At 45.4% G+C, this 27,811-nt stretch overlaps 1 protein-coding gene across 3 annotated transcripts in view; it reads left to right on the top strand.

Moving 5' to 3' along the window:
- The window catches only part of LOC142576111 (5-phosphohydroxy-L-lysine phospho-lyase), a 34,043-nt gene extending 11,079 nt beyond the window's left edge, over positions 1 to 22,964 (top strand). For all 3 annotated transcript variants that reach the window (XM_075686067.1, XM_075686082.1, XM_075686075.1), the window contains 6 exons: positions 1,762 to 1,973; positions 7,355 to 7,455; positions 11,787 to 11,911; positions 13,786 to 13,940; positions 19,535 to 19,624; positions 20,652 to 22,964. In XM_075686067.1, coding sequence (XP_075542182.1) covers positions 1,762 to 1,973; positions 7,355 to 7,455; positions 11,787 to 11,911; positions 13,786 to 13,940; positions 19,535 to 19,624; positions 20,652 to 20,928 — 960 coding nt within the window. In that variant the 3' untranslated portion in view covers positions 20,929 to 22,964. The remainder of the gene's footprint in view (positions 1 to 1,761; positions 1,974 to 7,354; positions 7,456 to 11,786; positions 11,912 to 13,785; positions 13,941 to 19,534; positions 19,625 to 20,651) is intronic.
- Positions 22,965 to 27,811: the final 4,847 nt, after the last annotated feature.

Genomic DNA, 27,811 nt, shown 5'->3' with positions numbered 1-27,811 from the left:
CAACGCAGTATCTTTTTCCCTTAGGTATGCATGCAGTGATGAGTTCTATCGCTTCAATAAATGCCTGTACATCAATATTCAAGTGATTTCTCACTTTTATTCTGCACCATTAAAACAGGATAAATGCTTTGAAAGATTTGATAGAAATCGGTCAAATCGGGCAAAGGATAAACTGACAGAATAAATTGAAACAAATAAGTACTGCACATACTATTAGTTGGAGCAATGAAATGGATAATTTTTCAGTGGTCAAGACAGTTTGGAAGGGCGGAAGTGCATGGGGGGATATTTCTTTGCATGTGCTCATAGCACTCTGAAGGACAGTGAAATCTCGTTGCCACAAATGCCACATTAAAGAACCTTTCAGAAATCCCCTGCAGAGTACCTTATAGTTGGTGTGAAGATATTTCAGTGCTGCAATTTTCATAATGCTGAACTTTTCAGAACGAGTCGTTATTCAGTTCCTATGTCATGTTAACATGTATTATTCACGTAGTAACATATAGTAATATTCCGGAATCTGAGAATTTTTAGATATCTTTGTATCTATCATTCACGGCAGCCAGAACTGTACAGGCTAGCAGACAAGGCACAGAAAGCGGACGCCATGGCGCATGGGTTTCGAGGGACTGACGCATCTTGTTTTGCGAGCACGTGCTTTGCCCGGACAAGTGTCGCTTAGCAACAGAGGCGCGTCTGTTCCTTTTTTCTGCGTCTGCCTCTTCTTCCTTTTGCGCTTCTTTCTGTGGCCGTACCAGATAAAACTCTTTCACATGTAGTGACTAGCGAAAACGTTTGTGGCTGCCATAAACGTCGCTGAGCAATTTCTTGTGGCCAGGTTTCACATGTGTCGGCAACGACATGATTTCCGTCAGACTGACATCCCAGATTGAACCCAGCTCTCGTATTCATGCCCCGCTATTGTTATAATAAAACAGCACGAAAACCGGTCCTATGTCTGAATGTCATTACCTATTTAAAAATAATATGCTTTGTGGTTGTTAGTAGCGTTTCACATTTACGATTGCTTAGTACTCAACTGCGGAGACGCCATCGCAACATGTCAGCAGAAAAGCCCTATTTCGGTGGCGCTTGCTGTTGGCCTGTCCAAAATGGTGCTGATCGCTGCAACGGTGTGACCAACTTGGTGGAAAACAGTCGCAGAGCGACACAACTAGCTGTGTCACTGCGTGAAAATGTTGCCTTTTGAAATGGCCTACACGTGTGAAGAAATGTAACTTCTGTGCTCACGAGGGTGCCACACGGTCAGACTTTCCAGATGGTGTCGTTTACATGCGCTTGCACTTTAGATTAGTTCAGTTGTCTGCCTCGAGTGAGACAGTTACGGTGTCCATAGCAAGAAATGTGAAAAATGGTAAGAAACATAGCGCTTTGCAGGGCGACGTGGAGCTGCCTCTTTGTCGGTGCTTTTCTCGGTGTCAGTGTCTCTTTTGCATGCGCCAGTGTTACTGTACGGTGCTTCAGTGGTGTGTGTGTGTGGTGGCAGAATCTGTGAAAAAAGCAGCGCAGGCCGTGAGCCAATAGCAACATTTTCGTGGATAGCCCATGTGGTGACAACTGATAAATTGATGGGCGGCATGATTAAATTAAGGGCTTTGACTATAATGACCTTTCAAAATAATGAAAAATTTGCCGTAATCCCTGAGGTTATTTATGTCGAGATTTCACTGTACAACTGCCTGCAAAACAGCTTGGGAGTTGCTGCCCTTTGAGCTTTAATTTGTGACATGTCTTCTCTAGGCTCCCCTGCCCTGCACTTACCGGGGCAAGTACCGTGACTGCGACTACCCACCTGGCACTGACCTGGGTCTGATGTATGCCCAAGAAGTTCTCAACCTGATTGATCAGGCCCACTCGGATGGTCGCCGCATTGCCGCCTTCATCCACGAGTCGCTTGTCAGCTGTGGTGGGCAGTTTCCCTTGCCCAAGAACTATCTGCGCAATGTCTACCAGTGAGTATTGTGCTTTTCAACTGTGTTGGTCCTGCTAAGCAGTAGGGCCAAATGTCTACATATAGTGAATTGTACGAATTATGCAGCGTAGACCACTTATAACATATGTTGCTGGAGTTGCTAATATCTGCACAATAAGTGGTACATCACTACAGTAAAAACTGATCATTTCGAATTCCATGGGACCACAAACAGTATCCAAATTAACTGAACGGTGAAGTTAAGGGCTTCAAGAAACAATAAACATGGGCCTACTACATCAACACTCTTTCATTTAGTGAATTAATCGGCAAACCCCGTTTATATTTTGCACAAAAGCAGTGCTGAAGCTGCAATTCTCATCATCTTGTGACTGATAAGTGCTCGCAGTGGTGAAGGCCTCGTGATTTCCTTCGCAGTGCGGCCATGGCGCATATTTTTCATCTGAGACGCGCATTTCGCTGCAGTGCGTACATCGCAGTTATTTTTTTGCCAGCGAGCTGGTGGTTTTTCGCCGTTTGTCGCAATGTAGCCAGTGCTCTTCATCCTTGACAACTTCCGGTGTGTTTGTCGCATTACGCCTGCAACCATTCCACAGAGTCAAAACAATGCAGTCGAACCTCAATATAACTAATCTCAATGTAATGAAATTTGCGACGTAACAAACTATTTTTAATTTCCCGATCTTAGTTACATTGTGAAAGAAAATACAGTTTTAAATGCAACGAAGTAATTTTGTGACAGTTTCGATTTAAAGTTTTCGGCCACCTCAAGCATGACCTTGGAGCCTGTATGACTAGTTCATCTAGCATGCAACTAAATATGTCGGCTGAGGCAAAAGTGATATTGCAAGATCTTTCTGCATGAAAAATTTGAGTGGGAAAATCGCCATCAAAGTGCGGGTGCAGGTACTCGGTAGGTTGGAAACACCGCTGCGCCATTTGTCGCATTGGTAAACAACTTGCAGAAGCACCGAGGTGCGCGGAGAAATGCGAGGCCTGGCAATGCCTTCTGCTCTAGTGTGATGTGGACAGAGTGAATGCACTGTAACATGACCAAGCATACAATGGGGTGATGGGGCGATGACGGTGATGATGGTGATGGTGATCAGCCATGGTGTCCAAGATTTGCGGCACTGCGCGACGCAAATCTCTGACGCCATGAGCTCCGTCTATGCATTGCTCACGGCGCGATCTCCACCGCATGCGCTGGTGGTCATGATCGTGCTCTTATGGCCCAACCTTCTTACAGTTTGTTTATAATCGCTTACTAACAAGATACTGTCCACAAGGAATGCTCTGGGAAATTGTGAAGTTGTTTTTCATGCTGATATTTCAAAGCTCCAATTAACGAAATTGGAGATTTCACGAAGGTTTGTGCTGGCAAGTACAACTTCATTATATTGAGGGTCAACTGTACTGCTTGCTGCAACCACTGTGGACCAAACCATGGTCACTCTTGACGAGATCGTGGACCCAACCACTCAATTCTGAAAGCACGCGACTGATGCGCTCACCTAATTAAAACGAAATTATGGTTTGCAAAAACCACACTGCGGGCGAAACTGCGGTTGCTGACGACGCGATTATGGATGGCAACTAAGCAGTTATGAAGGCACGTGGCTGACGCGATGTTATGCGCGGCACTAAATGCAAGATTACACTACAAAGGTAATAAATAGTCGCAAAGCATCCCTTGTACGATTTCCGCTCACGACTATGGTGATGTGGACTCCGCTGCTTCGTTTCGGTTGGACGCTAGCACCGTTTTTGTTTTGGTTTACATATTTCTGGCGCTCCGCGCTCCTAGAGTTCTCTGTATTAACCAATGTGTGGCCAAGTATGTCCGAATTAGTTTGATTCCATTAATGCATATGCTGACTGGGACTATAGGACTAGTTAAATTTTCCGAATGAACAATAACGAGGTTTTACTTTATAGCCAAAATAACGATCTTCGAAGCTTTTACACACGCACAAATTGTGTAGACCAAACAGTTGCACCTGCCATGGTTGCTCAGTGGCCATGGTGTTGGGCTGCTGAGCACGAGGTCGTGGGATCGAATCCCGGCCATGGCGGCCGCATTTCGATGGAGGCGAAATGGAAAAGCACCTGTAACGTGGAAAGTTGGGCTAGTTGGTGAGTGATCATAGTACCTTGCTGGTGAAGCAGCGCACAAACACGGACACAGTGGAGACAAGTAGGAATAGACAACACTCGCTGCAGCGAGTGTCGTCTATTCCTACTTGTCTCCACTGTGTCCGTGTTTGTGCGCTGCTTCACCAGCAAGGAAAAGCACCTGTGTACTTAGATTTAGGTTCACGTTAAAGATCCCCAGGTAGGCGAAATTGCCGGAGTCCTCCACTACGGCGTGTCTCGTAATCGAAAAGTGGTTTTGGCACGTAAAACCCCCTAATTTTTTCAAACAGTTGCGCGCACCTAACAGTCGAAGGTGAATGACAATTTAAAAGAATGCAAACGCTCGTGTTAAAAGCATAATGCCTGAGGACCAGCCTTTATAGACTGTCTCCACATGTAGAAGGCAAAGTAAGACAGGAAAAACATGCAAAAGGGGAAAATACTTACTTTCCACAGACAAATGTGAAAGAAAACATTCACCGATGATTACGATACTCTCTAATGCAAAATTTGAATGCAGCTTTATACATATTTTAATTTCACAATGTATTGGCTAGTGCGGACAATATGGCTTGTGCGGCATGTTGCAAACGGAGCGCAGTGTGGTGCGACTGCCTCTTTACTCTGGAGAACACGAGAGGCAGCGCGTGGGTGACACGTGGGCATTATTCACAGCAGCCACCGCAGACAGACCTCCGCCCATGCAGCTCCGTTTCTATACAGACTATGCGCGTTACTCTGGAGCCATCTCGTAGCCATTGTTGACGCAAAGCCCATCTTGCGTGACACTATGCTTTTTTTTTTTCGCACTTTTGCCGTACCCTCCTCCTCCGCTTGTCACCTTGCACTCTCTTCATTATCGCCATCTTTCATCTCCCGCTGTACTCCGCATTCACTTTCATCCTTCCCTGTGCTTGTTCGCTCAGTTGCGAGGGACAACGTCTTCGCTCGCCACATGAACGGGCGCATGAGAGCTGTGCTCTGAAAAGGTCGCCACTCTACCTTTCAGGTGAAGCATCGATAGCTATAGGAATGTACACTAGAACCTTCATTGGTAAGATCCTATTTTGTAGGGTATCCCGGCGCCAACATTTGCGATGGAGAACCCAAAAAATTGCCCAATACCGTAAAACCTTGTTAATTCAGAAAATCAGACTTGTCCTTTGGTCCCGGCAGTCATATGCACTATTTAATGGAATCAAACTCTTGTTAATTTGTACGTCTTGGGCCACACACCTGTTAATTCAGACAACTCTTGGAGATTGTTGAGGGTGGAACACCGCAAATGAGCAACACAACAAAGCAAGAGCGGCATTGGCTTCCAACTAAAATGAAGCATCACAGTATGCATCGTCAGTGGCAGAAATCATATGTGAATGTGGGACGCTTTGTGTGCATTTGTGCCTCTGCAGCTTTTATTCTTGTGTTTACCACTGTGCATAACACTGCGTTTGCCACGTGCCCTTATAAATGCGTGGTTGCTGTCCGTGATCATGTCAATAGAGACCACAGTTTCGTCTGCAGTGGTTGGGGCAAACAGTAGTTTCATTCTGAATTGGCACAATGTCTCAAACACAGCGGAAGCTGTCGAGGAGGAGAAGTACTGGCTACCTCGCAATGGACGGATCTTCTGTTTGCAACCAGCTCACTGATGAAAAAATAATCTGGATGTGCGCTGTTGTAAAAAGTATGTCTTGGGATGAAGCCATGGCAGCACTGCGAGTGTTAAGTCAGTTGTGAGATGACGGCAATTGCAGCTTCCGCACTGCTTTCGCTGATTCATTCAGTAAGAGTGTTGACGTAGTAATTCTTGATGCCGTCGATGATTCGACATTTCACTTTCTTTTTAAGTCTGTGAAATCCGAACATTAGACCCCATGTGAACAAGAAAAGATGCGAGGCACGCTTGAATGAGAGCAGTAGGGATCTGTCGGGAAAGTTTTCCTGCAGTATTCGCCCACTTGTGGAAGTGCCGGCATGCACTGTTTCCTCTTCCAATACCAGCAAATCTCGGATCGCATCTCAAGTTCACTGCTGTCTCCACCAGACCTACTGCGATAAGGATCTAGGCGACAACCCAACTGTGTTGCCGTTCCTTGTTGCTGCATCATATTTCGCTCTGGCTGCATCATATCCTGGCGTTGCCCACCAGCTCAATTTTGTCTCCTGGCACCATTTAAAACGTAACACCATAGGAAAACGACAGTGCGTCTCTGGCCTCTTCGGCCCCACCAGCTCGGTGCGCATTGGCATCTTGGGCCACAATGATTTGTGCAGCTCTTCACTTTAAAACATAGATGTCAACTACAATTGAGGATGCCAAATTCATTTAGTTAGTGACTTAGTACTTTCGTGAGTTAGTATATTTTTCTTGTGTTTTTCTTTTGCAGAACATATGAATGAGGTTGTACTGTATTAGACAATTACAGACAGTAAGATTATTGTTATATTGGCCGCATAAATGCCGAAAATTCACTTGCTAATTAACAAGCCTGGTGTCGCACATGCATAAGCAAGCATGCACAGATCTCGTTCGATGACCGTGAATGCTTCGGGCTGCTTCTTGCTTCAATGGGCTTCTGAAACACGAGATTACACGACCCCCAACACAAAGCATGTGAAAGATGGTGCACATGAAGCCACCATCAATCTCAGCTCGCCCTTTGCCTTTGCTCTCTCCACAGATTACCTCCTAGATACGGTGTGCAGACCGCATATGTGCTCAGCTGTGCAGGCAGCCATTGCATAGCCAAGGGCCAGTCTAGAGGAGGAGAGAGAGACAGAGGAAAGGGGAAAGGCAGGGAGGTTAACCAGAGGGGAAGATCCGGTTTGCTACCCCACACTGGGGAAAGAGGGGAGGGACAGGTAAAGTGATGACAAAGTAGAGATAGAGAAAGAAAGGAGCACAGACATACAATCACAGTCGGTCACTGTCACTGACTGTGACAGTGATGAGTGCTTGATCATGTGGCCTCCAACACTGAGCATGCATCAAGCTGCCATACTTCTTGGCTCACGCTCGCATCCTTCCCCTCGCACCTACAGCATGCAGGGCACAATGTTATTGCACTTCGAATTTATATGAAACATCATGGCGATGACCATGGCCAAAATTCGCCTGGCGCGTCCACACGATTGCTATGGCAATAAAGCTACAGAGGGACAAAATGCACACGTTCGGTGTGAAGCTGGGTGTGGACTGTATTCTGCTCTTTTACGTGGTCTTCTGTGGGATAATCTTATTTTTCCTTTACCTACCTCTAGGTACGTTCGAGAAGCTGGTGGCGTCTGCATCGCTGATGAAGTCCAAACTGGATTCGGGCGTGTTGGAGAGCACATGTGGGGCTTCCAGCTTCAGGGGGAAGGTCAGCATTCCTTTCATCCATGCAGATACAGCTCATGGCAGCTTTAACGGGAGCGCAATTTTTTCTTCCTTTTTTGTATGTTTGCCTGGTGGTATTTATTTGTCGCGGCATGACTGACTTAACTCTTCACTTCGCTTGAATGCTGCCACAAACTTTCAAATTTCCTTTGATGATTCTCGGGCTGCATAATTTTTCTTTTTGATCTTATTTTTGAGCATGCACTAACGGTGAGCAAAAACCAAAATTCTTTGTGGCAGATCCGTCACTGTTCTGGTGGCAACTTCCATTGGGGCAAGGTATTTAGGCTGGTTTTCCCCTTTATGAAAAAATAGCTCATTGCATAGGCTTGAGCTCTCATTTTGCTGCTGTCGTGGTGGCTGTGCTACATTTTCTTGAAACGTGAGGAATTTCAAGGCTTCCTGGAGTACTGCTAAATGCCCTTTAGTTTACTACGGAGAGACCCTATCTGTGCTGGTCGACGGTCATTGCAAAATTTCCTCTTTTCTTTTTTTCAGGAAGTTGCATATTTTCCTGGTGCATCTGTACCCTTTTTTTCTCTTGCAAGGCACCTTAGTTCTCCAAAAGAGATAACATTTTTGCACCTTTGTAATAATGCTTGTGCGGCTGTAATTTCGTAGAAATCAATTCCCAGGCAGTCAAAGTTAATCCAGCATCCCTCATGGACCCCATTTTCTTTTTTAAATTGAGATGAAGTTGTAGCTAATATCTACTCGGCGTGCATACTACGCTATACCAGGGGTGGGGCTCCTGTGCTAATTGCGCCAAATAGAAAGTGACCAAAATTGCGCCACGCTGTGCCAGAACTGCTTGAGCATGTGTGCTGAGGCAGTGGCCGCAAACAGCGAGTGGACTCATTCTCCAAAAAAAAAAGTGCGGCCGCTCGCATTCCACATACTGTGCAACGGCTCCTCCTACACAGTTTCTCATAATTTTTTTGCTTATAACACTGGGCTTTTTGGCGCTTCCAGCAAGTGGGCGGTGCATGTGCGGCTACTCCCGGCTGTTGTCGCTGCTGTTGGAACGGCCAGGGCAGCTGTATTTACTCTACCAGAATATGGTTGAGTGGGTTGAGTGCTCCCTAACCGAGGTGCAAAACAACGAAAAGTAGGCTGAAGGCGCCCCGAGTGAACTAGAAGCTTATTTAGCTGTTTTTTCCACGCGTCCAGTGCTTCATTATCTTGTTCCCACTGTGGTCATTGCTTTTGCTCTTGTACCGTTGGCATAAATAGAACTGCGTGCCATAACGAACGCCGCTTATGTGTAAAAACAGTCGATGACCGATATCTTTTTCTTCTGACATGCCCGATTATTGGGATGCCTTCGCAAAACTGTCACATACCCCATAAAGTCAGTGTATAAGAATGTCTGGAATTTCAGATGCAATATTTTTCACCATCTGATTTTTCCAGACAGTTTTTGCCATGCCTGGAGGTCTGAAACAGCAATAATCGAAGCCACTGTCATTTTGATTAGCTTGCAACCTCGAACCAGTGCTCTCGCACGCAGATCCACTGGTAGCTGTAGCCACCACCGCAGCAATGCTAGGCCTAGCTACTGGGACGTTCACTACCAAGCTTCTTGCTGTTTGGTGGTGTGTTTTTCATTGAAACAATTCACAGCTGTTAGCAGTTTCGAACGTGCCTATGATGACTTGAGGTTTTGGGGTAGTAAAGCGCATGCATTCATTTTTTCGGATGTTTTTGCGGCCCCTAGGGAGTCTGAAAAACTGGACGTTGACTGGTAGCCAGTTTCTAAGCATGGAGTAGTACCACGTGTACATTTTTAAGTTTGAATTAAGCCACTGTTTTCAGTTTCCTGAAACTGAAAACAAAATAATTAACGCATTGGAGTAGTTAGTCTCAGAATGGTTTGTGTTTGAATTTATGCTGATAGTGCCTTCATGTGATTATTTCCACTGTAAAGTGAAACTGCCTCATATAGCCATATACTTTATCATTATAGGTATGGGTTTAAGCTACTTAAACATGTTGGGACAAACTAGAAAGCATTCTTTATCTGTTTTCGCCAATATGTAATGTCGGCGCAATTTTGCCTTCAAGCTTAGTGTGAGCCCTATGGCACCTTTGTCAACCCGATAAGTAGCGGTGCGAGATCATGCTGGGGAGTTGTTACTTAAGAAGAGTGTTCTTTGTGATTTCTTATCTACATTTCATTTGTCCATGACTGTACATCTGTACATTAAACTGGGAAGGCTTAGGAGTAAGGTTCGACTGCGAATATCTCGGCAACCTTTGGTTTGCAGATGACATTGTGCTGTTCAGAAACACTAGAGATGAGTTACAGCAAATGATTGAGGACCTTAACAGAGAGTGTAAGAGTGGGGTTGAAGATTAATATGCAGAAGACAAAGATTATGATGAATAGCCAGGCAAGGGAACACGAGTTCAGGATCCCCAGTGAGCCTCTAGAGTATGTCTACCTATGGTCAGTTACTCTCGGGGAACCCTGATTATGAGAAAGAAATTTACAGAATAAAAATAGGTTGGAGCACATATGGCAGACATTGTCAGCTCCATGACTGGAAGCTTACCATTATCATTGAAAAGAAAGGTGTACAATCGGTGCATTTTACACCCTAAGAACAGTTTACACCCTTTGGCGTGCCCCTTCTGCCACACAACGATAATCGTCATCTGCCTTGATGCGTTTCCTTTCTTTAACGCTGCGAGCCCGGAACTTTCCAGTAACGAACGGCACGCGCATTATCAGCATAGAACAGTTTACACCCTTTGGAGTGCCCCTTCTGAGACCTATAAAGAACTACAACTTTCTCGCAGTAACGAAAGAGTTAAAGGACAGAAAGAGGGAGGTTTGGATCGGAGGGCAAATGGGTATAGCCAATATTCTAATTTACATTAAGGGAAAAAGATGGAGCTGGGCAGGTCGTCTAATGCATAGGTTAGATAATTGGTGTACCATTAGGGTTACAGAGTGGGTGCCAAGAGAAGGGAAGCGCAGTTGAGGGCAGCAGAAGACCAGGTGGGGTGATGAAATTAGAAAATTCGCAGACGCTAGTTGGAATCGGTTGGTGCAGGACAAGGGTAATTAGAGATCGCAGGGAGAGTCCTTCGTCCTGCAGTGGACATAAAATAGGATGATGATGATGTACGTCTGCTTGCATACGAATGTGTAGCAGTAGTTACATTATGGAAATGGAAGTGTTGGCCAAAACTTTGATTTCGTGCAATGCGAAAGAATCCTGTATTAGGGAGGTGTGCGATGAGCGGGTTCAGCGGGCAGGAGTCTCTGTCTCCAGGGCCGGTGTAACATAAAACCATTCGTCTGTTTTTGTGCCCATATGGGAGAGACCCCTGCCATTTTGACCAGTCATGAAGGGCTTATTGTGAATAAAAACAGATTGAAATAGTTGCATATACCACCCCGGGGCCGATTGCTGCTCTCTGGGTCTGTGATGGCATGTGGGGACCCAGAAATGATATTACTGCATTCACTGGACTGCGTAATTTGAGAACATTTTCTGCTATCATCATGAGCATCGGCACAGAAATATATAGTTCGATCGTTGTCGCTGATGTTTTCGGCTTCACAGGAAAGCAGGCGCCGTGCCACCACTCAACCTACCCCTTTCTATGTTCTAGTACGCTATAGCTACAAAGCGGGCTTCTACTGTCCCACATTCTGATTCACTTGCAGCAAGGTGAAACTATTTCTATTATGTAGAAATGGCTTTCAGTAAACCACACTAGTTCATAACACTGGCTTCTCCTTGCAGTCTATTGGTGAAGCCATTTCCATTCACTGTCGAAACATTGAAGAAAAACGTATTTATAAAAAATGTCCGATTACTTTCCGAAATTTTGGACTTGCCATTGCAGAATGCATGTTTTTGCGATTGCTACCACCAATTAATAATCTACACACTATTACCAAAATTTGCATGCACTAGACTATTTTAGTATTCGGGTAATCTGCTTAAAAATTCGGCTTATTAAGACATTGCTTAACACAGTTGCAGTACAGTGCTTGTGTTGGTTAATTTTGTGTTTCGTCGTGGTTTTGAAGTGCACTTCCATTCCATTATTCCACTAAAATTCAGGATTCAAGCTAAAATTCAAGCTGCTTCAAAATGAAATTTCATGTGCTCTAACCTGCTCTAGGATGACTTTGGGCAGTCCCACCCCTGTATTGTTCCAATCAGTTGACCAAGTAGCATCTGTGTGACCTTTTGTCTGCTTCCCTTGTAGCTGGTCAGAATGGGGACGTTAAAGCATTATGCCACGCTTGAGCAGTCTCGGACCCTTGAATAATTTTTATTTTGTTTGTTGCAGACATCTGCCCCGACATTGTAACCCTGGGCAAACCAATCGGCAATGGCCACCCAATTGCCATGGTGGTGACTACGAAAGAAGTCGCAAGCAGATTTGAAGCTCAAGGTGCTGAGTACTTCAACACAGTAAGTTCGTCAGGGGCCCATCTGTACTATGGCTTTTGTGTGACATTGGCATTTATACCTTCGTCCTTTGGCATCAGTTGTAGGGCCTTTATAAAGGCTCAGTCTAGATTACTGCACACACGTTACCTCCAGGTACCTTTTTTGGTTTTCTTGACCTTGCTCCTTGACTGCTTGAAACTCGTGCTGGATGCAGTAAAAACTTGTTTATTCAGGTTTTATGGGGACACCCGCCGAATTCGAATTAAACGAAATTTGAGCTAATGTAAGTGATTAAAAGAAGGCTATATTTGATGATGAAATGAATAGGAGCACCTCTGGAAGCATCGCCTTTTATTTACAAAAGAAATCCGGGATCGCTTTCTGCTTTTTCTTTATTTCTCTGAAAGTGATTGGTGTAAGCTTATCTTCTTCAACACTGAAGAACAGCCATGCGTGATTCAGTCCTTCCATCACCTGTGGTAAGAGACCGCACTGGTGCTTCCTTTTCATCCACATCATCGTCGTCTTCCACTGTGTCGTCATTGCTGACTACTTGGCCAATGATGTCATCGTCTGTGATGGCACCGCAGACCATGGCGCAGCTGTTGACACTTACGTACTCTACAAAATCCATGCTTCATATACAGACCTCGGATCTGTAACAAACAGTGCATGAGCACAGGGCATGGGTACACCACAGTGCCCACCGACGACACCACGCGGGGATGCTAAGGTCATTGCCTTGGTGCCAACTGCGAAACATGGTGAAAATTAAGTTGCGCAGCGCATGCTTGAGGCGTAAGCAGGGCATGCATTGCTGTCCTAGAAGCCTGCTATGCTGGTCAACTTGTTCTGGTGCTCTGCTGTGACCCCCCAAATTCCCGACAATACCATTTGTGTCTTCCACGGGCTCACTGGCCTTACCAGTGAGATTACGTGCTGCATGCACACTAAGCTCAGAGTGCGTTCAATTAAGTTCATGACGAATAATCTCTCTGATAATGCGAGTGTGCCTGTACAAGGCACAAATGGTATCTCCAGCCACACGCTCTTGTGTTCACAGATTTCAGGTCTGTACCTGAACAGGAACGCGGTCATTCTCTTCAGGTACGCTAGTCCCCGGTATGCCATGTGACAAAGACATGGTGGCCCACGCACTGTGGGCCTCTTCAATTATCTGTCCTTCACAATCTTGGACTGTCCTAGATGCTGCATATGCAATGCGCATTGGCTGAAAACACCACCTTGGATGTAGGTCTGGCCGCCGCTGCGACAGAAACATCCCACAACACACAAAATGGGGGCACTGAGACAACAGACCTCTGTGACGAACAAGTTGCTCGACATGCCAAATGCGCGGCTGCGCCCCATCGGCCACGCCATTTGCAAATATAAAGATGGGAATATGCCAGCCATGACGTGCTTCCGGCTCCTTTAATCTTTTCTGGTGCATGCTTTCCACAAAAGCATAGTCTGTAAAATCTGAGGGACCTATTGCTGGGACGTGGATTGATGACGATGGTAATAAGCACAATTGTCATTGATAAGCCTCATCCCCCCCCCCCTTTTTTTTCCATCCGCGTTCATTTGCCATCTGTGTAAATGAGTCTGTAGCCAAGGTGTCGGCGTGCTGCTACGTGATATTTTCGAGCCTGCCATGTAAATCCAAAGCTAGTCTTGTGATGAGGCACTCGAAGCTACAAAAAAAAAAAGAGACCGTTGTGTTCCTATGAACATTGTTTAGAACGAGGAGCCGCCACATGGTATTTGCAAAGATGGCGGCTTTGAACATGCAATGGTCATGGTCACTCTTGAGAAAGTTACGGCTACATGCTTGCACCGGTATATTTCTTTACATGGCGCACATTTCTTTTTTTTTTTTCCCCCGTGTCCAGTATGGTGGTAACCCAGTGTCCGTGGCAGTGGCTTCTGCAGTGTTGGACGTCATTGAAAACGAGAAGCTGCAGCAACATGCCAAGGAAGTGGGTGCCTACCTCCTGGCCTCTCTGCGAGAGCTTCAACAGAGGCATCCTCTCATTGGTGATGTCCGGTAAGTGGCCATGTCGAGTGACCAAAGTCAAAGGTCCAACTCCATAATGTGTATCTTTGAGTTTGCTGGCACTCTAGCTGCTATAACTGGCTGAATGTATGTCATTGCGCATTGCAAAAGTGTGCTAGTGCCAATGCCCACAAATTATCTGGTGCAAAGCCGGGCGACTGTACACTTGCCATTTGGAAAAATTTGCAAGTACCCTACACTCGTGTTCCCGTAAACAGTGGACCGCAGTGTACCTCTCCGAAACCTGCTGCCCCTACTTTGTCCAGTTCAAGTGTTTATTCGATTACAACATGGCCATTATATGATAAGGTGAGGGTGCAGTTATAGAACCCAAGGAAAAAGTCTGCGCCGTTGACTTCCATTGAGTCTACCCTGTCGGAGCTAAAAAATTCAATCGTATTATCCAGGGGGTCAAATTAAGCAAAATGCAGAAGAAATGCCAAAACACGTTGCGGAATAATTCGTCAGCATTTGCCCGATTTTAACACTCCCTTAAACGTCCACCAACTTTCTGTGTCCAGTAGAAAACTAATGTACAGTAGAACCCCGCTGTTACGTTCCTCACTGCTGAGTTTTCCCGGCTGCTACGTCGTTTTCATCCGGTCCTGGCATAGCTTCCATAGGATCCAATATATAAGGAACCCCGCTGTTACATAGTAGCTGTGAAAACGTTCCCGCATGATGCGTCGCAACCCGAACCCGCCTGGACTAACGTAGGCCACGCGCTCCAACCGCCATTTTGGCTTTTGACGAGTTTTGACCGGGCTTGGCTATGGAACTGGCTGCAAGAAGCCGCACGCCAGTTCGAGAGGCCGCCACTAGGTGGCCATTCGTGAAAAATCCTCTCACTATCATCACTGTGATTACGGTCGCCGCATGGTTTGGTTGGACGGGTTGACCCACGGAGGAAGGAAACTCGGGAGAGGCCCTGACGTCACTCTTTGTGAAGCTATAGCTAAAGGGAAGCCGGAAGTTGGCGTTGCTCATGGCGTTGCTCCGCCTATCGGGCCAGCTCTCCTCTCTTGTTTACATTTTTGCGAAACCACGCCGCACTGCGCGCAACCGGGCTGCTCGGACGCGCGCGCTGCGCAGCAATACTAAACAATTGTGAGCACGTTAGCATGATTATGCCAAAGAGGGCAAAATTTCCCGCGGATATTCCTTTGTCCGTTGCCATTGCCGTGGCGCGGTGACGACGAGGAGCACGAGCCGCATGACGGGGAGTTGCCAAATCCTAGATTTGGAGAAGCCGTCGCGGCTCTGGACCTCCTCCGCAGGTACGCCGCACCTCCTCCGCAGGTACGCCGCACCTCACAGCGACGCTGACAGCAATGCGGCCTTCCAGGCTATTGAGAAACGTGTGGTGATTTCTAGCGAGCAAAAGAAACGGCAAGCCACCATTCTAGACTTTTTAAAGTTCTAAGTGCACTCTGTGGAAATAAATTGTCTATAGTTGAAGCTGCACTTTTTTCATTCATTTTCGGAGCTTTCCTCACTGTTGCGTTTTCCCGGCTGTTACGTTTTTTTTCCTCGGTCCGGTGAAAAACGTATGAACGGGGTTCCACTGTAGATATGGCATTAAAGCGCCTAAGCAAAGCAGAAATGAAGTGCGCACCTGATTTTTTTAGCAAGAAAACTTGGGCAAGGGTCTAAAATGTATTGCACCATGGCACCTGGTTTCCTAAATTCAGCTTCTGCACAATACACCCATGCTATACGGCAAAGCATACAAATACCACAAAAACGGTTTTGTATCTGATTGAACAGCACAGGCAATTTTCTGCCCAATTTGCTTTTAGGTGGAGGGAGGGGGGACAGCAGAGGGTAGGTAGCAAGTTGGAATTCGGTACATATCATAATTGAATATTGCAAGCTGTGGTTATTGCTTGAAAACCTTCCAAGGGCAGGTCAGAAATCGGAAGGCCAATTTTAGGATTGAAATACTGAACATTTGGACTCGTCGAAATACATGGGCGCCGGCTGGGACCTTCAGTAATGATCAAATTAACGGAGGTCTACTGTGTACAGTAGCCAACCAATTATTCTGATTCTGCAGAGATTGCACAAAGCACTGAATATTCATGTCAGAAAATATATATATTTCCCTGGGGGAAAAACATTTTCATGTGCAACTGACCAGGAAAACTTGTGAATGCAATGCAGTATGTGTGTGTTTATATCCGACCATGTCAATCTACGCTTTGGCCGATGTTATGCCTTCACGATAGACAGGGGAAGGTACCAGTTGCAGCTTGCACCAAATTTTCATCTCTTGGCAACTCGAACATAGGTGGACCACATGTCACTAGCAGAATGATCGCGGGTACACAATGTCCATTGTGCAGCACTTCTCTCGCTTCATTGGGGCTTCTGTCGACACAAATTGCAAGTGTGGAGCTGGCTGATGATCCTGAAAGACTCAAATTTTTAACAGGAGACAACAGTGTTGGCTGATACTGTTTTTGAACATTTATTGCTTAACGACAACATAATAAATTGCAAAAGTGCAAAGTGTGTAGATCATGCACGCACACATGCCGACTTGCAAACAGGTTGGCTTGGCATGGCCTGTTGGCTTAGCTGGCAACTACAGTACAAACCTCGATATAACGAAGTAGGTTTGTGTGAGATTTTAATATAACAAAATTTCGCTTCCATAGTAAAGGAATGCCAAGGCAATAGATGGAAACTTCCGCGTACACAGATAGTCAAATGAATGAGTTACAAGCAGCTGCTTGCAAATGCACCTCTCTAATCGCACGCGGCACGACAAGAGCGACCACCGAAGTGAAGCTCCATCATGTCCCTATAAATTCCAAGTGCGATAAGATCCTATCGCGCCCCGCACACTTTGTGCTTAAGGTGGTAGTGTGTGAGGGTGAGAAAGAAAGATGGTGGCTTTATGCACGAGTGGCCACCTCCCTGTGCAAACAAAGGGAAAGAGAGGGGAGGGGAGACAGCTCCCAGTAATGCAATCAAGCGTGCGCATGGAGCGGGAGGGGGGGGGGGATTAGTCGGCGCTCATCGCGATTTCTGGCGCACGTCTCGGCCATAGCTGCGCATGGCTGGAAGCATGGCTGAGTGCATAGGCAGCCATGCACCCTGCGTTAGAGGTAACCTGCCGCCTGTGCAAAGAGTGGGTGTGCCGAGATAGCGTGGCATGTCATGTAAGCTGTCATGTAAGCTGGCCTTTAGTATCGAAGGTTGCGTAATCTCGAGTTTCGGTGATCCGTTGCAGCGAGAGACAGACGAAGCATTCGTTCCCCGCTGCCGGCGCTTTTCATGATAGTGTTGTCCCAGTGCTGGCGACGCTATCAGTCGCAGGGGTGGAGTGCGTGGGAAAGCACGGCTAGCTGTGCTGAATTCGTACCACCTATGTGAAGATATCGTTGACGTTGGCATGGAACCGTATCATGCGTTGCCGGCTCCCAAATCCATCAAAATTGTTTTCCAATTCAAATTTGCTTTCTTCGATTGCCCGACAATTCAGAAAATTCTACAGCCCCTTTTCAGGCAAGAAAAATCGATTGGCGACTGTACTTATTTGCTTAAAAGGTCAAATTTCAATACGAAATATGATATAACGAAGCAAATTGCCGATTTTACCTACTTCGTTATATCAGGGTTTAACTCAATAGGCAGTGGACTAGGCCAGAAACGTTCTTTTGGTTTCAAGGAGGCATTGGCAAAAAAAAAGGTGCAATGATTGCTCTTTCTGCCCATACTGGCACCTGAGTTCTCGCACAGTTCTGCTGGTGCAGTCCGAAATATTGAATAGCACACTGTAATGCGTCCGGTATTTCGGTCTTCGTTATGCATTGTCGTAGCACTGCCACTAGCCCCTATATAATGTTAGAGTAATTCGGCAAGTCAATATTTTTCGTGTGCAAGAAATCTGCCGGCGACTGCAACTGACTCAGTTTCATTCATTAACCTAACATTAAAAAAATATGCTTTGGTTCGTTAACCTGACTTGGAAAAAAATCCCTCTTTAAAATAAGCATATCCTGGTAAACATTAATTTCTCGTATACTCCACAACTGCTCTCCACCAGCTGTTGAAGCAGTGCTTTCATCATTTTCATTGATGAGACATCTAGAGACCAAAAGCATTCCTTTTGCATTGGTGTACATAATAGCAAAGCTTTGCCTGTCAAAGCTTGTTTGCTACAATTTGTGTTGCCATCAAAAAAAAAAAACAAAAAAAAACTTGTCAGCGCAAATATAGTGCCACTGCCACCATTCTCATTTCTTCAGACATGGAAGGGCCACAAAATTGCTTGAAATAATTGGGCAGTCTGAAAAAAGGCATTTGCAGAGAAAGATTAATTTTGCTGTTTCTTTACAGCACCAGCAACACTGATATTTTTTCTAGACTTATACTCATTGTCCTTCAGTGAAATGTCTACTTAAGTTTTATGATAGTCAATGATGTGGAGGTGGTTTGCATTTGCACATCATGCAGGCTGAATGCGAGTAATCGTGTCATCGGAATGAAGCGCAGTTATGTTGCATGCAGCATTGACTGCTCGACACTGCAATATCTGTTGAGAGTTTTCTGCCCATAACTCTGGAGTTCCCACTCTGCAACTTTGCTTTGCGGTCGGCAACGTACATGCATTTCCCCAATCGCAGAGGGAAAGTTATCGTTGCGTGTAAAGATAATTGTAAAATACAGCTCACTCAGTTTGATGCCTCTGCGAATACAGAACTAATCAAAGATCTCGCTTGTTGAAATTTGCCAGTTACGTTGAACGCCCAAAGGGATTGTTTAACTGCCACTGGCATTCAACCTTCACATGTCTTGTGGTTGCTGTCTTTATTTTGCCATGGCCTCTTGTTTCGGACATCCTCTGTGGATGCACATTGGTCGCTTCTTGTAGTCTCAGGGGTCACAGGACTAGCTTTTCTTTTCACAGGAGGTGCGATAATGTTGTGGGTTAATGTTGTGGGCAAGGATCAACCGTTTGGTACATGCATTTGCACAGCTGGCAGAGCGGCTTTTGTCATGTGGACTTGCCAAGGACCTCTTCTTTCCAGAATCCTTGGCCAGAAGCAGGTCGCATTGAATGGTAGAGTGAAAAAGCACCTGCATTTTACCTTTGGCACTGACCATGGTTGAAGCATGCTACATGGGAAGCAGTGACATGCAGTCATGTCATACACTGTCCGTGCTTTTGCTCATCTCTGTCATGCATATTGGCCTTAATGAGCAAACAAAAACCCACAGAACTGGCCTTTCATAAAGACAGGAAGGCCTGTTGGCTTTCTGGAGGAAAACTGGAAATCAAACCTCCCCAAACAAATGGAAGGTCACTATGAAGTACAGTACAATAATGTTGGAGGGAAAAAAAGCACCTGCAGCATCAGGCAGATATTGATAATGTATTTTTCAGGCCTTCGTATGAAACCTGAGCTGTAGTCAGTCCTGACATAGTCATCCTAATGAAATTGCCAGTCGAACAGCAAATTACTAAGACTAGTGTCTGCAGGAACCACCTGTAAGCTCTGTCAGTTGCGCCTGCTTACCTGGACATCAGTATGCGGATATTGTTCAACAGTGGTGGGTACTGTGTTGCTCTGCAGGGGTCGTGGACTTTTTGTGGGTGTGGAACTAGTCCTTGATCGAGAGACAAGGGAGCCTGCTGGAGAACAAGCCAGTGTGCTCTCTCTCAGGTGTGTATTCACCAGATTGCCTTCCTCACCCCCCCCCCTTTTTTTTTTCTCTTATCTGCAAGCATGCTTGGTTGAATATGGTTTCTTTAGTATTCAAACTTCAATGACTGTCCCCTGTTTCAATATCTTAATTTCCTGTTCTTGGGAATTTAAGTAACTTCGCCCACTAGAAATCTGTTTGCAGCTAGCTACCAAGAGCCACTGGATAAGCAAACTCCTTGACATTCTTGCAGGTCATTTCGGGAACCACTTCAATTCATTATTATTTTTTAATGCTGGCTCGTGCACAGACAAAAAAAAAAAATAGATGCATTGGACTAGGGTGGTTGCACATCTAATGCATCCTACACCGCTGCACCTTGCATCATCAGTTGATTGGTGGGTGATAATGTAGCAGGTAGAAAAAAAAGCCAGCAACAGGCAATTATAAGAAATGTAAATTGCTAGGTGCCCCTGCTGCTACAACTACATTGCAAAAGTTCAATGCAAGCAGAATTGTTGTGTAATGGAAGAGAAACTTGTATGTTGCTTCTGTAAATGCCCTCCAATATCATTTGTACTGTGCAGTGTGCACTTGTATAATTCTGGCTTGTCTTTGTTTTCCTATTCCCCTAAGGTTAGTTTAGTCACTTAAAATAAACCAGTGCCAATCGCAAATACATTTAAACTTTATTATAATGAGGTTTCATCTGGCACAAAAATACCTTCATTGTATCCACTATTCAGTAAAAGCATATATTCGTTACTGATTTGGGCAAGACGCATTTTAGCTTAACTTTTTTTTTGTGTCCAGCTATTAGTTCGTGCTTACTATATTGAGGAGATGCTTACTATTGAGGTGGTATCCCCTGTCGCCAATTTTGGAACAATCTTTACCTTCAGAAGTAGAAAGCCTCGGGGTTAATTTTTTTTTTCTTCCCGTCTTTAAGCGAGGCCCCGTATTGTAACGAGTGACACAAGCAGATTATTCTTCCACCTGTGGCATACATGTTTTTCACACCCCTCTCGTCTGCCTGGCTTGTTGTAGGCTCAAGCAAAATGGCGTGCTGCTGAGTACAGAAGGCAAGTACGGCAATGTGCTCAAGTTCAAGCCACCCATGGTTTTCAACCGTGACAATGTGGACACTGTTGTATCGAAGCTTGACATTCTGCTTACCAAGGTTGAAGACGAGTGTGTGGACTTGCGCTACAACTTCGCCAATGTTGCACGGTCACTTGCCAGCAGTGCGGAGTCGCTCTCTACAGCCTCGTCCATCGACTCGCTTGAGGAGAGCTCCGAGGAAGATGTGTCGTCCTCCTCTTAGGCTCTGCCTTGGGAATGCCTTTATGACAGAGAAACGAGTTGCTTTTTTTTTTTTTTCTGCACAGCCACTTTTCAATCGAGTGTCCTTGTCTGTAATCTGTTCTACGTGTGCATTTGGAAGTCTATTATTTTGCATGCCACCCTGTGTCATGCTATGATGTGCACCTTTGTTTCTAGGCTAGCACACAAGAAACAGATTGCTTCTTGAGAAACGAAAACAGGGTTTACTTAAACCAGATGCTATTTTTATTGATATCGTGGCAGTTCATTTATCTGTGGTATCTTTCTAAAAAAAATTGTCATCGTTGCTGTGTACTTTGCTTAAGTTTCTATCATTTATTTCTTCGCCCTAGACTGCCATTGCAGAGACTATGAATGTATATATAGGCATTGTTTGTATGTCAACACGGTCAGTAACATGGCAATGTCTTTGCTTTTGCCAGTACAAATATGCAGCTTTCTCTGCCACTCTCTGCGTGGCAGTCAAGTACATCATAGATTGAAGTTTAGGTGGTGCTGCTTGCAAGAATTGCCACTTAGTCAACATTTTTGGTACTATTTCAAGCTAGTGCAAGATTTTGCATTAGAGTGCCCCTGTTGTCTTCCACTTGCCATTATTTAACTGTGGCAAAAAAAAAAACGCGAATTTTTTTTTTTCGGTGGGTCACGAGGACACTGATATTGCCTATGTAACAAATTTTCTAGTTATGTGCAAGTTAATGCTGTATTTGTAAGTGGTTGTGTAAGGAAGATGCTCAGTCTTGAGTAGTCATGTTTTAGCTGCCACCTTCGAGGTTTCGGCCTAGTGGCTTTGTTTTATTCTTTGGTGTACCTGGCGCAATGCCTTGCTAACTTATTTGTTTTCCTTCAGAGTGCTTAATGCACATCATCCTCTGGAGTTTTATTGACTGGTATCCAGTTGTCATTTCACACGTATCAATCTTGTTTTAAAAAGGGGCATCGCCTGTCCTTTCTTTCAGCCGTGCTTATTCATTGGAGCCTGCGTATTGCGTGTTGTGTTCTATTCATATGTTTGGCTCAGTTTTTGTGTCACCTACCACATGCGAGTGTCCTAGGCTGGAGGCAGCACTTGATAAGCTTCATTCTCCACAGTCCTGATCAGCTGATGTCTCCAGCTCACGGCTGCTGTCTAGTGGCATTGTGTTGGTCTCGCGAGACCTCATTTAACTCTGTAACATGTAGGGGTGTGTGAATATTCCAAACTTTCGAATAACACATCAAATAGTGACCAACTCAATTCAGTCTTGAATAGTCACTTGAATAGTCAGAATTGAATAGTCACTATTTATAAGTGCAGATATTTTTCGAATACTTTTCGAATATTTCCAAATGTCAACTGCACCCAAATACATATTGTAGCAAAAGTATCGTAATGTTTCACCCTCGCAGACATAGTATAGGCGTAAAACATACCTTGCGTAGTGGAGCAGGCTACGTCGCTTGGGTAGCTGAGGAGCCCTGTGCCTGTGAAGACACTACTTGCTTGCTTCTGCTCCATCTGTGCTTTTAATAAACAAAGCTTCATAGCACACCATGTAAAGACTGGAACTTGCCAGCCTTAAAAATACTGGGATGTGAACATAGTTTTCTATTGTGATAACGGCTATTGATTATTCGAAAGCTATTTGAAAACTGTTCGATTTGCTTCTGGTACTATTTGATACGATCGCAAAAATCTCTATTCGCACACCCCTAGTAATGTGTCACTGCCACATATTTTGAGCAGGGCAGTTGGCAATGCTTGTAGCTTTCTCATCATTCACTAAGTGAGCTCTTCCTGCCTGCTCTTGGCCCACTCTACGGGGTGTGGCAAGGAGGGTGGATTCTTTCTGTATATTGTCTTCTTGCTGATAATTCCAGTCTTCCATAGTTTTTTTTTTTTCGCTCTCTTATACAGTGTCTTCTACATGTGTTGTAACGTATGCAAACTAAATGGCAGGCTTGATGCCATTCCTTATACATATATATAATGTTAGAATGACTTCCTGCAATAAACTGAGCCTATAATTCTGTCAAGTGCTGCATCACATGCATCAGTGTGATCATTGTCATTGTGAATTATTGGGCCATTTCTTTCTTTTTTTCTTGTGCGTGTTCGTGTTGCAAGAACCATTGGCAAACATGGTGACGTCAACAGAAATTTTAAAATGCAATTGTCTCCATGGAACTGCATTCACAGATTAGGTTCCACGGCGTTGATGCACGTGAACTGCAAATCTGTGTGTTTCCAGGCAAAACATAATGTGCAGCTTAAACGTTGCAGTGCAAGGTCGATGCAAACCATCTACGAGCCACCATGTGGGGCATGTAGTGTCTCGTTTAAAACAGTGGAGACCTTTGCATGACATCACTTATTTGGATTGCATGTTTAAATTTATATTATGGGGCTTTACGTTACAAAACCACGATCTGATTATATTTGCAGAGTCCCATAGTGAGGGACTTTGGACCACCTGGGGTTCCTTAACGTGCACCTAAATCTAAGTACACTGGTGTTTTCACATCTCGTTTGGTTGGGAGGGAAATTCATGTTGTGACAATTAGTATGAACTTTTATTTTTTGGGAGGTTTTATATTGCGTGAAAACAAAATAGAAATGGCAAGAAAAAAACGATATGGTTGAAGGAAAAGAATGTTTTTGTTTCTGCATAAGAACCTTCACTAAAAAGTAGAAAGTACTGTAATTCACATCTGCCTCCATCTTGCATTGCATGATGTAACTTCAGTTTGGCATTGGTCTGCCAATTTTAGTTCTCATTTGTGCAATAATCTTTACTTTGTACCAGCTAAAAATTCTTTATGGGTAAACCAGTGCAGGAACAAGACATGAAGATCTTAGTTTCCCAGTAATGAACTATCAACTATCCATCCCATTTCAAACTTCATCCATTAAATGCTGTGCGCTTGTATAATGGAATAAGTCTGCCACCATCGCAAAGAAGCACCCGCCGTGGTTGCTCAGTGGCTATGGTGTTGGGCTGCTGAGCACGAGGTCGCGGGATCGAGTTGAGTTGTTGTAGGCTACTGGTGGGATTAGCCTTGCAGTTGCCTGCGGCAATTGCTCCACCGTAGCGACACTTAAAATAAATAAATCACATAATCAGACACAGACCTCCCAATTACAAATGTTCACTCCTCAGTTCACCTTGTGGAAGCCAAATCCGTGTCCTGGAGGTAATTTAACAGAAGGCGAGAGACCTCCTTCCTACACAATCGGTTCCCGCGCGGGAAAACAATGTCCTGAAGAGAGCTGTGAGGAAGTCCTGTGTTCTTGAGGGACCTGAATAACGCCCTCCTTTCCGCGTTATACACAATACAGCACATTAGGTAATGTTCTATGTCACCGCACACACCACACGTTGAACATAATGGTGATAACGCCAGGCCAGTCTTATACTTCCACGCAGGGGTACGAGCAGAGCCCGTGCGAATGCGGAGCAGTAAGGTGGCTTGGTTTCTTTTGAGACCCTTGATCACACATGGCTTGTGAGGTGAGCTCCACAAAGAACTGAAGTGGCACGACACTGCTTCTCTGAAGAGTCTCTTGTCTTCTTGAGGCACTTTTCTCAAAGGATTCCCAGACAGCGCTCTATGGGCGAGGCTGTCCGCCATCTCGTTGCCTATGATACCTATGTGTGATGGCACCCATTGGAATCGTATGGAGAAGCCTTTGACACGGAGATTTTGCACCGAACGTAGGGAGCTTAGAGATAAGGCATCAGTAGGGAACCCGTGCTCTAACCTTTGAAGGGCGGATTTCGAATCTGTAAGAATGACAACAGGTTGAGGCGTACAAAACCGTAGCTTTTTGAGAGCTGCCTCAATGGCAACGCTTTCTGCCGTTGTGGAGGACACGACTGCAGTGAAGCGAACGGACCAATCATACTTCAAAGAGGGAATGTGAAAAGCAGCTGCACTAGATCCTCTGACCTTGTCCACGGAGCCATCAGTAAAAATTTGAAGATGACGTGCATATTCAGTTTCAAGATGTTCCAGTACGAGCGAACGCCTTGCCGCCAAAGGAGAACTCCGCTTAGCACGAACGTGAGAAACTGCCAACGAACAATCGAGGCTCGCAAAAGACCAAGGTGGTTTCAACCTCTTAGTTCGACCTCTAGCGTCAAGACCCAGGTAACCAAGAGTATTAAGGGCCAAGTACGCTCGGGACTCGGATCTCTTTCGAAGGCGCTGTAAAAGGGTTCGGCCGGCTGCCGTCTGTTTGAGGCGGCCAATTTGCATCAATAACCTTTGTGAAGCGACTAAGGTAAGAGGTCTCGATAGAGATTCATAAAGTACTGCATTGTTAGGAGCAGTCTGCGGAACGCCAAGAGCCCTTCTTAGGCCCTTTCTGTGCAGAACCTCAAGTCGTTCCAGCTGTGATATCGATGGGGAAATTAAAGGGAGCTGATACATTATTCGACTCGTCACTAGTGCATCGTGCAACCTGATCATTGAAGAAGGGTGATTTCCCCATTGCTCACTTGCAACTCTACGGATCACATTGAGACGCGAAGATATCGATGTCGCAACCGAGTCCACAGCTCGTCGCCACTGTAGGCGGTAGTCAATAATGACGCCCAAAAAGCGCTTGTGTTTCAATTGTCGAAGACAAGATTGATTAAGGTCTATCTTCAGCCGCGCATACCTTCTTCCTCTACCTGGAAACATGATGAAGCCAGGTTTTTCTACCGAGAGAGTCAACCCAACACCTTGAAGGTAATTTTGAACTTAAAGCAATGCCTGTCGAGCTATCAGAGCTAAACGCTTGTGTTGATATCCGGTTAACCAAAGACAAATGTCGTCCGCGTATATCGACATATGGAAATGCCTGCAATGTTTTTGCACTTCAGCGGGAAGACCAGCCATTGCAACGTTAAAGAGCGTTGAGGAAAGAACACTTCCCTGAGGTACACCTCGCGACACCGCCCTTTCGGTGCTTGTGGTACTTCCTAATCGCACTTGAATTTTCCGATGACTGATAAATGAGTGAATGAATCGCAGAAGATAGCCCTGTACCCCCATGGCCTGCAAACTATTTAGTATTGAGCTCTGAAGGACGCTATCATAAGCCTTTGATACATCTAGGAAAATAACTAGTGTTGAAAGGCCGAAAGCTCTATGATGTTCAATATGGCTTATCAAGTCCAAGACGCTATCTTGCGCGCTTAAACCTGTTCGGAATCCAGTCATGCATGTTGGCAGAACCCTTCTATCTTCGAGCCACCAAGATAAACGCTTACTTGCCAGCTTCTCCATGAGCTTAGCCACCCACGACGTCAGTGATAGAGGACGATACGAGGCCAAGTCTGTCATTTCTTTGCCGGGCTTCAGCACTGGGACAACGTGAGCCACCTTCCATGAAGCAGGAACGTCGCCAGTCTCCCACACTCGATTGAGATAGCTTAGGAGCATCTTCCGGTGTTCCAGAGGTAGGTTCTGCATCATTTGGTTGGTGGTGCCGTCAGGACCTGGTGCACATCGACGCCGCAGGCTGCTGAGTGCTGTCTGTAGCTCTCGAAGTGTAAACGGGGCGTCCATCACAGACGTAGATGTTGCAGGCAGAGCGCAGGGATGAATTCCTGAACTTACACTTACAAATGCATCTGCAAATTCCTCTGCCAAGCACACGAGAGGTTTCTGCTTGCGCAGTGCAAGCACTTCGAAAGGTTTACTAGGACGAGAATCTCCAGCAAGACTGCCAATGACTCGCCAAATTCTCGTCATCGGTGAGAAAACCGTCAAGCTAGCGCAGAAGGACGCCCACTGCGACCTACAGAGTGACAGGACCTACAGGGTGACAGGAACACAGATTCCCGCGGACGCAAACTTGTAGGAGTTATCGACAGTTTTGACCTGTGTGTTTGGACCTGTGTGTGGGATCTGACGTCCGCGTGAAGTGGTCAACTGCACCTGACCGCATGGGAAGTGATCACTATCCAATTTTAGTGTTTACTGCCGACTTCCATATGCGCGGCTCTAAAATTAGCCATGTCGTTAATTGGGACAAATACAGGGAACAACTTGCATGTGTTTCGGGTGATGTCATAGACAAAATGATTTCTGGTAAGATGGCTGCTACCACAGCGGTCAAGTTGCCTCATCATTTTCCGACTCCGGATTTAAAACTCAGGAACCTTTGCGCAGCGCGCAGAAGGGCGGAGCGACAACTGATGCGGAAGAAGGACGACAGATCCTTGAAGACGACCTTCAATAGGCTTAACTCTGCCATTCGCGGGATCGAATCCCGGCCACGGCGGCCGCATTTCGATGGGGGCGAAATGCGAAACCACCCGTGTGCTTAGATTTAGGTGCACGTTAAAGAACCCCAGGTGGTCAAAATTTCCGGAGTCCTCCACTACTGCGTACATGTTCAGCACTTTGACCAGCAGAGTGGTTGGTCCTTGTTTTTGGAAGTTTGATCAGTTCAGTCAATTCCAAAGAAACAACTGCACCACGAAACTTTGCAAGTCGACGTCAGAGCCTCCCTTACATTTGTTAGATGTGGCTGCAATGGAGACGTTCATATTTAATTCACCCCAATGCTCCTGTTCCTGCACTGCATTGCAAAAAAAAAAAAAAACGCACCAGGCTTCATTGCAAATTTGAGTTATGTGCTGGAAGTTCAACGCCGCCTAGGGATCGTTTTACCGAAAAAGTTTTCCAAGTGGGTTTATTATTGGAGTAGATATATATAATGCCTTGCTATCATACAACCAGGAGGCGAACGTGACTGCTAACAGAGACATTCATTCCCTCTGCCTCGAGTAGACTCGCCAAGCGACCTTTCCCTGCCATCTCCCATATCTGAGTGGAGCAACGTTACTAGATTACGGGAGCTGAGAGAACCATAGGTGTATCTACCG

The sequence above is a fragment of the Dermacentor variabilis genome, chromosome 1, assembly GCF_050947875.1.
Source record: "Dermacentor variabilis isolate Ectoservices chromosome 1, ASM5094787v1, whole genome shotgun sequence".
Lineage (NCBI taxonomy): Eukaryota > Metazoa > Arthropoda > Arachnida > Ixodida > Ixodidae > Dermacentor > Dermacentor variabilis.
Note: the sequence above shows the minus strand (reverse complement) of the source record. Positions and strands in the feature narration are given on the sequence as shown.